At 55.0% G+C, this 12,081-nt stretch overlaps 1 protein-coding gene across 1 annotated transcript; it reads left to right on the forward strand.

Moving 5' to 3' along the window:
- The first annotated feature begins 867 nt into the window (after positions 1-867).
- Positions 868-10,470, forward strand: NR4A1 (nuclear receptor subfamily 4 group A member 1). Its single transcript, XM_043968490.1, is given in 10 exon segments — positions 868-1,026; positions 4,532-4,770; positions 4,772-5,407; positions 6,525-6,654; positions 7,174-7,325; positions 7,515-7,717; positions 8,068-8,246; positions 9,574-9,678; positions 9,681-9,740; positions 9,743-10,470. Coding segments are annotated over 9 exon segments (1,791 nt in total). The 5' UTR covers positions 868-1,026; positions 4,532-4,533; the 3' UTR covers positions 9,832-10,470.
- Positions 10,471-12,081: the final 1,611 nt, after the last annotated feature.

The raw sequence follows: 12,081 nt of genomic DNA on the forward strand, positions 1-12,081 counted from the left end.
TCCCTTCTGAACTAACTCAGATCTTGTTTGGCCCGAGGACAGGATGATAAGTCCAGGAGAAAGTTGGCGGGGGAGGGAGTGGTGGTGCCCGGGGATACCCGAGGAGCCCTTTGGAGGGCTGGAGGGCGGGTCTGTCCCACCCCTGAAGTTCCCAGGGGCGGCCTCTTCTATCCGGGCTGCCCCGAACGAGCCGAGCCTGTCCGCGCTTCGCTATCCCGCTTTCCCCTTCCCTCCTGGGTCAAGTGTAAGAAAGCCCCGGGAGAGGCATTTGGAGTTGGAGCCGAGCCGGAGGGCGCGGGGTCTCTCCGCCAGCCGGGGTCCATGCTGCCATCTCGGGTGGGTCCGGACTGTGGCTACGACCGGGACTGCAGCGGTGTCCCCGGGCCCCGCCCCCACCTTCCTTCCACCTTCGGACCTGGCTGGCCAAGTTCAAAGGCAGAGGGGGCACCACCGGGGCAACCCCCAGGAACGGAGCATCCCCGAGGAGGGGGGATCCTGGGCTTAGGGGAGCCCCTTTGCCCGTGTCAGCCCCTCCCCTTCGGACCCCTCTCTAGTGGGGCCGGGGAGAGAGGGGGAGCCGGGCGGCGGCTATTTTTAGCCTGCCTGGCGGGCGAGCGGAGACTATTTATAGATCAAACAATCCCCGCTCCTTGCGTCAATGGAACCCCGAGTGCGTCACGCGCGCAGACATTCCAGGCCCGCGCGCCCCGCCCATTCGGGCTCCCCCTCCCAGCGCTCCCCCGGCCTCTCTCACGCCGGAACCGCGCCGCCCCCCCGCGCCCTTGTATGGCCAGGAGAGCTCCCGGCCCGCGTGCGTCAGTGGCGCCCCCGCCCCTCTCCGTGCGTCACGGAGTCCTTAAGAGGAGGGTCTGGCTCGCTGGGGGAGCCCCAGTGTCGGAGCCTGCAGAGTTTTGGGGGGACGCACTGGGGCTGCGGGACCCAGTTTGCAAACCCGGGCTCTTGCCCTGACCCCAGCTGGAAGCCTTGGGCTGGGGAAGAAGGAGCTTCAGGACGGAAGTCCCCTGGGTAGGTAACTAACTCAAGAGCTCTGCAGGATGGAGCGCTCTGAGGACGTGTGAGTGTGTTTGGGGGAGGTCGACTTGGGGATGCAGGGGGTGGGGTGTATGGCCGTGGACCAGAAGAGGGGTGCATGAGGCCTGCGCTGAGGCTGAGGACTGTGGTCGGTTTGGGTTTTCGTGAGGACAGGAATGCTACTAAGGAGGGATGAGATGGGAACGGAGTACACTGGTTGAAGCAGGATCGGGACTTGGGTCCGGCGAGGTGTGTCTCGTGCAAAGGTGGAACAGCTGGAGATGGAAGTTATTGACTTGGAAGCAACCTCGGGGTGATGAAACGTTCCCCTCCTGGAAGCTGGCTTTGACCCTCGAGGTCCTCAGCCCTCGGGACACAGCCAGGAGGACTTGGCTTATTAAGTTGAAACCTCTTCTGTGCCCGGCTTTGGGGCATTAGGGACGCTCTGGGGTCCTCGTCTGTCGGTGCAGCCACCGACGTTACTGAATATCGTATTGCTTGATCAGTGTCCCCAGTGCTTTCCCCTCACTCCGGCCCCTCCCTTCCAGTGACCCTCGTCGCTTTCTTGAACCTGCGGTTTGGTCCGGTTTAATTTGACAGGTGCTGAGGCAGGAGATTTTCTTCTGTATCCACACGGCAGCAGCGGAGACCTCAGCATAGAGGGAGGAAACAAGTTTCAGACAGTCGGGCAGTCAGTTGTTGGCGGGGGGAGGCGTGGGGAGAGGATTGACAGAGTGGGGAACTGGGGCAGACAGGCTGAACTGCAGACTCCCTTGGTTTTTGGAAAGGCGAGGCACAACAATAACATGAGGTTATTGGATTCAGGGGGAGGGGGAGGTGCAAAGCAAAACCGGTATCTTAAATCTGTGTGTACTTTCTCTGAAAGCTCGGGAGGAGTGTGGCTCGTACAGCTGGAAGGGGCTTGCCTCCAGTACACACCCACACTTACACATTTTGCCCCGGTGGGGCTTGGGGGGAAATTCAGGGTTTGGATTTATGTAGAATACCCAGAATTTGCAGTAGTGCCGACTCCCTGAGGATGCTCCTCCCCGCCCCCCCCCCCCAGGTAGCCTTCATTTCCCTCTCCCCCCTCCCCTTCAGGAGGCTGGATCTCACAGGTGGGGTGCAGCTTGGGGCTGGTTTGGAGGAACAGGTGCAGCCTGCACGGTTGCCAACACCTGCCTTAAGCCGGATTCTGTCCAGCCTTCCCCTTCCTCCACCCTCGCCCCTCCCCCCACCCTCGCCCCTCCCCTCCTCTCTCCCCCCTCCCATTTTTTGATGTTTGTATCCTGGGGGGGGGGGCGGGAAGCTGTGAGTAGAGTGTTTGGAGGTGGGGTGGAGGTGGCGAACATCATCTGGAAGCCGTGATAACGACTGGGGGTGGGGGCAGTTCGGAGGCACTGGTTAGAATGGTTGCTTATTGATCAGCATGTGGAACTTTGGAACAACATTCAGTGCTCTTTGCTGGCTGGCCCACATGCACCTCCCCCAGCCCCTTCTTTCTTTTTTTTTTTTTTCCCGGGGCAATGGGGGTTAAGTGACTTGCCCAAGGTCACACAGCTAGTAAGTGTCAAGTGTCTGAGGCCAGATTTGAACTCAGGAACTCCTGAATCCAGGGCCGGTGCTTTATCCACTGCGCCACCTAGCCACCCCACGCCCCTTCTTTCCATATATACTCCCTTACTTTTTTTGGGGGGGGGGAAGGAATGCAATCCTGTCCCTCCAGACTTCCTTTGCAAACCTCGATTTGGGAGGGGAGATGTGGCCCCAGCCTCAGTTGGGTGGGGGAGGTGGAATCCATTGCTTGAATCACCTCCCTTCTCTCCCCCCTCCCCCCCTTACTTAAAACTTCAGTAGCATCCAGAAGGGACCTGGCAGAGGTTCATAAGGGGCTTGTTGTCCTTGGATTGGGTAAATGACTTCAGGCAGGGACAGGGCCACTCCCAATTACCCCTGCTCCCACCCCAATAATCCTGCTCTTTGTGCTGTGTGCCCACCAAGATAATGGATGGGGCGGAGCAGGAGGGTTCCTTGTTCCCTTGGCAAGTGCTGACTGGTAGGGGGTGGCACACCCGCCCCTCCTGGCACGGGGCATCCTCATCTGAAGACATTTCTCTGCCTAGGGCTGGGGAGCCCCATGTCCCTGAATTGTTCAGGTCACATGCCTTACTGCATTAGGCTATCCCCTGCCCCATTTTACAGATGAGGGAAATGGAGCCCGGAAGAGGTAGTCTATTGACTTGCCCTAATCAAGGTCACTTATCAAGTAGGTAGGAGAGCAGGAGAGTTTGAACCCCAGGCTCTGTTCCAGGACCCTCATACTTCCCAGTCATCCTTAATCTGTAGGCTTTAAGACTTCCGGGGCTCTTTCTGCTGCCCTTTGGGGCTTCCTGCATTTCAGATGAAGGAAAGATAAAATGAGGCTTTCTGTCCCCTCTCCTGAGGGATTCCTGGGCCAGACACTGATTTAGAATGAAATATAAGAGGCAAAAGAGTTCATTGGCCAGGGCCCAGAGTCTTCTTAAACCCTGTCTCCCCCCTTCCCCCCACATGGTACCCTCAGCACCCTGCTGGCTTTGGAAACGACACTTAAAAAAATAACAAGGAAAAATGGCTTTGAAGGCAGCTCTGGAATCCCTCCCAAGAACTGTCTCTTCTCCTTCTTGGGATCCCATAGCCTTTGGTATCTTCCTCTCCTCGGCTTTCCTGTCTGAGTGAGCTCTCCTCCAGCAGCTGGGCGACCTTTAAAGGTCTTTGAGCTGGGTTACCTGATCGGCCTGCTCTCTCCCAGGGGGCCGGGGCCTGAGCCAGCATCAAGGGGTCTGGGGTTCGAGCTGGGGAGCCCCCACGGCTTTCCCCTTGTACGCTCCCAGTGGGCTGAGTGGTCAACCCAGGCCCCCCGTGAATGGGTGGGAAGGGTCCTGTGCTGTCTGTGTAGGCCTGGGCAGGGGCTGGGCAGGTTTCTTTCGGTCACAAGGAAGGGGAAGGGAGGCAGTCACCTGCCCAGCTCCAAAGAGAGTTCTTAGATGAGATCGCCGGCTCTACTGCTTCTGGGGTAGAGGAAGGCATTCCCTCTCCTCCACAAAAGTGTTTTATTTGGGGTTGTTCTTAGGGGCCTCTCATCTCTCAACCAGCCTAGGGTGTAGGCTGGGCTTTTCCTGACCCAGTCTAACCCCCCCCCCCCCCATCCTTGCCCTGGCTGCAGGGGAAGATTTACAGTGCTCATCTCTCCACCCCTAGAAGTGAACCTGTAACCTGAGTTCAAATCCAACCTCAGACACTTGACTAGCTGTGTGACCCTGGGCAAGTCACTTAACCCCAATTGCCTCACCAAAAAAAAAAAAAAAAGAAGTGAACCTGTAACACTCCTGGGATTCATGAGTTCTGGGTAGCAGATGCCTCAGTTTCCCCATCCCCCAGGAATCTAGACCTGAGGGGTTGGAAAAGGAGGAATGTAGGAAATGAAGATCTCGTCCCTCTTTTCCTTTCCCTGCTACAGAGATGCCCTGTATCCCAGCCCAGTATGGGACATCAGCTCAGAGTCCAGGACCCCGTGACCACTTTGCTGGTGACCCCCTGACTCAATCTGGCTTCACCAAAATCGCCATGGACCTGGCTGGCCCGGAAGTGCCTCCCACAGCTCCCACTGCCCTGCCCAGCTTCAGCACCTTCATGGATAGCTACACCGGGGAGTTTGACACCTTCCTTTACCAGCTGCCGGGGGGCTCCCCAGCCTGCCTCCTCCTCCTCCTCCTCTTCCTCCACGTCGTCCTCCTCTTCCTCCACGTCGTCCTCGTCAGCCACCTCCCCCGCCTCTTCTTCCTTCAAGTTCGAGGACTTTCAAATCTACGGCTGCTACCCCGGCTCCTTCAGCAATCAGCTGGATGAGACCCTGTCGTCCAGCGGCTCCGACTACTATGGCAGTCCCTGCTCGGCCCCATCCCCGTCCACTCCCGGCTTCCAGCCCCCGCAGCTGTCCCCCTGGGATGGAAGCTCCTTTGGCCCCTTCTCCCCCAACCAGACTTACGACAGCCTCCGTGCATGGACAGAGCAGCTGCCCAAGGGGCGCCCCCAGCCCCCCGCATTCTTCTCCTTCAGCCCCCCTGCTGCCCCGAGCCCGACCATGTCTCAGAGTCCCCTGAAGCTGCTCCCTCCCCAGCCTGCTCACCGGCTGGCCGAGGGGGAAGGTTATGGACAGGCTGTCTTTTCTGCCTTGGCTCCTGGCTCCCCCCACCTGGACGGGCCCTTGTCCCCAGCCAAGGCCCGGGCCGGAATCCCAGGTGGGACAGAAGGCCGCTGTGCTGTCTGTGGGGACAATGCCTCTTGTCAGCACTACGGTGTCCGGACCTGCGAGGGCTGTAAAGGCTTCTTCAAGGTAACTGTGCTGCTGGGTCTACTTAGACCCCCAGAGCCTCCTTCTTTCCCCTTAATGTTTCTCCTCCGTTGTCGGTGGCACAAGGCAGAGGGAGGGAGAAGACCAAACTCAGGAGCAATCAGGGGCTTCTCAGAAGGGGAGCAGCCAGCCCTGTTCCCTCACACACCTTTTGCTTTCCCCTATGTGGAGAAGGGTTGTGGTGTTTAGACCAGAAAGGGCACTGAATTTGGAGATCTGGGTTCAAATCCCAGCAGTGCTTCTGATTCCCCTCGCTGGCTCTCTCAGTTTCCTCCTCTGTAACAAGCTGGAGCTCGGCTAGACGTTCTCTTGGGTTCCTGCCTTGCCAAATCCCGCCCCGCCTAGGGTGAAGAGGCAGGGCTGGGTTCTGGGACCCTGGAGGGGTTGTGCAGTCACCTAGGACCTAGAGGAGAGTGTAGTGTGGCCCCCCATGTAAGGCAGTGAGACAGAGCTGCCCAGGCTCCCCGGTGGTGGAGGGATCCAAGTCTCCAGGATGTCTGCACTCTGAATTTTCCACTCTTCAGTACCCCACCCCCAAACCCCCAAGGTGGGGGATGGGGGGAGAGCGACCAGGGGCCCCGGGGCAGTCATGTTCCTGGCAGGGGATGAAAGGAACTGGGAAGAGGTCTTGGAGGGTGGTGGGGAATGGGATTCTGGAACAGGCTGTGTTCTTGTCCCAGTGCTGGGCTTGTGCCCTGCTCCCTCCCTCGCTTCCCTCTCCAGCCCCTCCCCAGTCCTCATGTATTCCACCGGGGGAGGGGCTGGCAGAAACAGACAGATTGAAAAGTACAGGTGCAGGGTCTGGGGAGCCCTCCCCCCCCATCTCCATGTCCTTGGGCTGGCCTCTCGGTGAAATCTGAAACCTCCTCATTTCCCTCCCCACCCCCCCCAAGACCCTCCTCTCCTACTCCTCCCCACCTCCCTGGCCGGGCCGCCCCAAATGTTAGAAAAATAGCTGTGAACAGAAGCCGCTTTTGTCCAGGCAGAGGCAGGATCTTGGAAGGCACCCCCTCCCCTCGAGTTTCTTCCCTCCTCCAGCCCAGAGTCCTGACAGCTTGTTCCTCCTCTGCCCCCTCCCTCCCTCCCTCTCACCCCCCAGCGAACGGTGCAGAAAAACGCCAAGTACGTGTGCCTGGCCAACAAGGACTGCCCCGTGGACAAGAGGCGTCGGAACCGGTGCCAGTTCTGCCGATTCCAGAAGTGTCTGGCTGTGGGCATGGTGAAAGAAGGTGGGTGGTGGGACCAGGGGTTGGGGGAGGGGAGGGAGAGAGGAAGTGCAGTGACGGGTTAAGGTCAAGGTGGGCAGGCAGTGAGGGGGACTGGCCTGAGAGGGGATGATGCCTGGGGTGGGCTCCTCCAGGCCCGCTGGGGGGCGGGGGGGAGGTGGGAAGGTCTTTTCATGGGTTAAAAAAAATGTTTTGATGACCATATTGTAGTACAATCGACTTTCTTTGAAATCCTGTGTATTTTATGCATTTAAAAACGTGACTCAAAAGGGAGGGGGGGGGTCTGTAGGTTTCACCAGACTCTGAAAGGGGTGCCCAGGATACCAGAAGATACAAACACCTGCCCCAGGGTCATTGGTATCACTTTGTAGGCAAACTTGCTCTGAACTCACGGACTTGAGACTCTTCCTAGGGTCATGCCCTCCCAGCCCCGTTGTTTCTAGTGATGAATCTAGATGGGTGGGGGAGCTCCCCACTCCCTGAGCAAGGCCTGTTTGCTAACCTCTGACCTTTCCTCTCTAGTGGTCCGAACGGACAGTCTGAAAGGACGTCGGGGTCGCCTGCCCTCCAAACCCAAGCAGACTCCAGATTCTTCTCCTGTCAACCTGCTCACCTCCCTGGTTCGGGCACACATTGACTCCGTGCCAAGCACTGCTAAATTGGACTACTCCAAGGTGAGTCATGCCCCGGCAATGGGAAGAATGGGGTCTTGGGATCTCCCCCCTCCACCTACTCCACAAACACATTCCCCTTGGGGAGAAGGGATCCTGGACCTGCGGAGCCCTCCGGGGAAGCTGGACTGGGGATACTGCATTCTAGCTGGGCCTCCCCCTAAGACGCTGACTTGCCCCGGGAACCCTCAGTTCCAGGAGTTAGCACTGCCCCAATTTGGGAAGGAGGACCCAGGAGATGTCCAACAGTTTTACGACCTGCTGTCGGGCTCCATGGATGTGATCCGCAAGTGGGCCGAGAAAATCCCAGGCTTTTTGGATCTTCCTGCAGCTGATCAGGACCTACTGCTGGAGTCGGCCTTCTTAGAACTCTTCATCCTTCGACTAGCCTACAGGTAGCCCTGCCTCGAGGACGACCCCCCCCCATCCCCAGAGCCCAGATGTTCCCCAGGCCACCTGCCTCTTCCTAAGCTCTGGCTTAGGAAGCACCTCCTGTGTATGCGCTGGGCATCTTCCATACTTCCCCTTCCCTGCCTGTGTCCTGTTCTCCACACTCCTGATCCTTTTCCTCCCAGCCCAGTCCCTCAGATATGGGGGGATTTACCCCTGTTCATTTGTCACCCTTCCGTGTGTGTGTGTGTGTGTGTGTGTGTGTGTGTAGAGGGAAGGGGACCCTTCTTGGGGACCATAGAGTCCACACATCCTCAGTATCTACCATCCGTCTCTCCTCCCCCGCTCCCACAAGGTCCAAGCCCGGGGAAGGGAAGCTCATCTTCTGCACGGGGCTGGTGTTGCATCGGCTGCAGTGTGTCCGTGGCTTTGGGGACTGGATCGACAGCATCCTGGCCTTCTCTCGGTCCCTGCACAGCATGGTCATCGATGTCCCGGCCTTCTCCTGCCTGGCTGCCCTCGTCATCATCACTGGTAAGGGGCGGGGGGATGAAGTCACACAATGCCTGCCTGAAGGTGGGGTTTGCTCTCTCCCCAAAGCCAGGCCCCACTGTCCCTGATCTACAAATATGTCATTGAGTACGGACTTAGTAACTGAGCACTAAGCCAGGGGCTAGTGCCTTTCCTGACTTAGGGAGCATGGGATCAGGTTTGGGGAGGAGACAGGACATGTCCACGTGAGCTAACTCACAACAGCACCAGGCAAAGATGCTGCATGAATTCAAAAGGGGAAGGGATCCATCACCAGCCTTGGGCAGTCAGGAAGGGCTTCTTGGAAGAGGTGACCCTTAAAGGCAGTGAAGAAGTAAAGCAGGCTCTTGAATGTACATGAGAATCCCTTACAACCACGTATCCACTTATACAACCCTACAGTAAGAGCAGCTAGGTGGTGCCAGTGGCCAGTGTACTGACCCTGGAGTTGGGAGGACCTGAGTTCAAATCCAGCCTCAGACATTTAGCTGTGTGACCCTGGGCAAGTCACTTAGCCCTGATTATCTTTTCAAAAAAGGAAAACCATATGTTAACATTATCTGTGTTCTATTATATTTTTAAAAATTTTGTTAAATATTTCCTAGTTATATTTTTACTCTTGTTCTGGCTTAACTGGGGAGTGTTACATGCCACAGGGGAGCTAGACATGTGTTGGACACCCTGATTCCCAAGAGAGGGAGACCCAGACTTGGAGAGCAGATTGAGTGTGGTAGTGGAAGAAAGTCATGACTGTAGATGTTAACCTGGGTTGGAGGGAGTTCCCGTGGGGGGGGGCCAGCTCCTAGGGGCCGTGTGTAAAAGTTGTAGCGGAGGGCACATACTTGGGGGACTCAACAAGGCAAAGTCTTTTTGTTCTTTTTAATATGTTGTTTAGTCATTATCAGTCACGTCTGAGTCTTCTTGACCCCTTTTGGGGTTTTCTTAGCAAAGATTACTAAAGTGGTTTGCTGTTTCCTTCTGTAGCTTATTTTACAGATGAGGAAACTGAGGCAAACAGGGTAAATGACTTGCCCAGGGTCACACAGCTAGTCTTTATTTCATTAAATAATTTACAATTACATGTAAAAAAAAAGTGTAGCATTCCCTCCCACCCACCCCTTCTCTCTCCTTGAGAAGGCAACTGGATATTGATAATACATGGGAAATTATTCAAAACAGACTTCCATATTAGCCAATGGGCAAAGTCTATAGGAGGTGTGGGGTCCTCGCCTCTCAGGTCCCATGACTTCTAGATCCCAACCTGGGCAATGCAGAGTGGCCATCATGTTCTGGCCATGTACCTCACCCGTCCCCCTCTCTCTGCCCACAGACCGCCACGGGCTGCAGGAGCCTCGGAAGGTCGAAGAGCTGCAGAACCGAATTGCGGGCTGTCTGAAGGAGCATGTATCATCATCTGTGTCAGGGGAGCCCCAGCCCCCAGCTGCCTGTCTCGCCTCCTGGGCAAGCTGCCGGAACTCCGCACCCTGTGTACCCAGGGCTGCAGCGAATCTTCTACCTCAAGCTGGAGGACCTGGTGCCACCCCCTCCCATTGTGGACAAGATCTTCATGGATACCCTGCCCTTCTGAAACCCAAGCTTCCCGGACACATGCACACACGAGCACCCACGTGCCTTCAGGCTATAGCTCCAACACTCTCCTTAGAATAGTCCTGTCCAACCCCCTGTGCCCCTATCTCTGCCTTGGGCTGTGGCTGTCCGACAGTTTCTTACTCCAGGGGAGTGGGGAGAACTGTCTCTAGGCCTTAATGGGAGACATGGAGTTGGGGGGAAGGCTTTTCCCTTCAGCTTTCCTCCCTCCACCCCCCCCAAAAGAAAAAAAAAACAGCCATAGCCTTTTGCTTTAATTTTTTTGTATAATAAATCTTTTTAACAAGCACGTTGTAAATAGGCAGAAAGCTGCTGTTGTACATAAGGGAGAAAGAGGCCTGGGCAAGGAGGGGAGGGAGGGGTTGGTTGGACTGGGGAGCATGGGCAGGGATGAGGTGGAGGAGACACAACCATTTGACTCCAGACTTGTCTGAGTGGGCCCTCCCCTAACCCCTCTACTCTCCCTACCCCACCCCTCATGTATATAAATTTGTCTGTCACTCTAGAAAAAAAAAAGAACATAGGACAGCTTCTGACGTTTATATTTGTGTATTTTTCTGGATTTATAGTATGTGACTTTTCTGATTAATATATTTAATATATTGAATAAAAAAATAGACTTGTAGCTGAAACTGGGACTTTGTGTGCCTTGTCCCCCACCACCCACCCCCCTCAAAAGCAGGTAGTTATAACAGTAATAGAATTGACATCATAGCACCTTACTAGGGTTTACAAAATACTTTACACAAGTTCTTTTGTCTCTATGGGAACTTTGTGATGTGGGTCAGGGGCTTATTCTCTTTTGGAGCTGAAACTAGGTCCCCTGCTAAGACTGACCTTCTTTCTAGGGCTGTTGCTACAAGACAAAGCAGTGCAGTGTGGAGGGAAAGAAAAGAAGGGAAGGCTTTCCTTTTATTCTTTTGGATCCCCCTCCCTTGGTTGAGAATAGGGAGGGACCTTGGGGTCTTCAGTTCTAAGGGAGTGAGACCCCTACCAGGGTGGGCTTGGCCTGACCAGAGTAGGAACCTCTGAAAGGGCTGTTTAGGTTGGATTTTATGGGGTTGGTGCTAGAGATATGAAGACAAAAATGAAGCAATCCTTGTCTTTGAGGAGTTTATGTTCTATTGGGGCATACCACAAATATAGGAGGTAAGTAGATGCAAGGTAACTTAGAGTTGGGAAAGAGCATCAAAAACCTGGGAGGAGAATCAGGGAAGACTTCTTGGAGGAGAGAAGAGCTAAGCACTTAAAAGAAGCTAAGGTTTCTGAGAGCTCAGTATTTCAGGTTTACTGGAACTTGGGAAGGGTTGCCCCGTCCCCCCCGCCAAATTCTTTTGTATGTTTGGCCCAACTGGTGACCCATGGCTCATCCCGAGGTACTTAATATTCCCATGAGGGGCTTGGGAGTAGGGGTGAGGGCAAAGAGTTTTCAGACTCCCAGACTGTGAGACTTGGGAAGGAGCTTAATGGTCAGCCCCTCCATTTTACAGAAAAGGAAACTGAGGCCCTTAGAGTTGGTAATGTACCCAAAGTGACAGCAAGGTAGGGTTGGTCAGGACCACAATAACTCCAACCCGTCCATACTCCAGGCCTCTAAGTTTAGGAAGAAGAGGAAACTACAGTTGACTCGTAACTCCCAATTTTTCTTCAGATTCTCTAATAGAGAAATGTCTGGGGTGGTAAAAAAAAAAAAAAGCCCAAACCCTAAAGAGGTAGAGTGGCTCCCTCTTAACTGTATCAGTCAGCAAGACATTGGCCTGAGAAGTGCCCAGATTTACTGCTAGGCTTCAGTGACCCTGTTCTAGAGGAGTTCTCTACATAACCATTCCATCTTGTCTGGGGTCAGGCTGCCTTCTTCCTCTCCCACAGTTCCAAAGGTCTTACTGTTCACCTCCCCACTGGCCATTGGATTTTTTTTTTTTTTTTTGCAGGGCAATGGGGGTTAAGTGACTTGCCCAGGGTCATGCAGCCAGTAAGTTTCAAGTGTCTAAGGCTGGATTTGAACTCAGGAACTCCTGAATCCAGGGTCGGTGCTTTATCCACTGTGCCACCTAGCCATTGGATTGTAGAGCTGGAGAGGGGTCTTTTGACCCCATTTGGTTCAACCCTCTCATTTAACAGATGAGTACATTAAGTTCTACATCAGGGAAGTGACTTGCTCACAGCAGAGACAGTTACAGAGTAGCAGTTGGAAGTGGAACCTAAGTCTTCCAACTAAAGCTAAGGCTCT

The sequence above is a fragment of the Dromiciops gliroides genome, chromosome 5, assembly GCF_019393635.1.
Source record: "Dromiciops gliroides isolate mDroGli1 chromosome 5, mDroGli1.pri, whole genome shotgun sequence".
Taxonomy (NCBI): domain Eukaryota; kingdom Metazoa; phylum Chordata; class Mammalia; order Microbiotheria; family Microbiotheriidae; genus Dromiciops; species Dromiciops gliroides.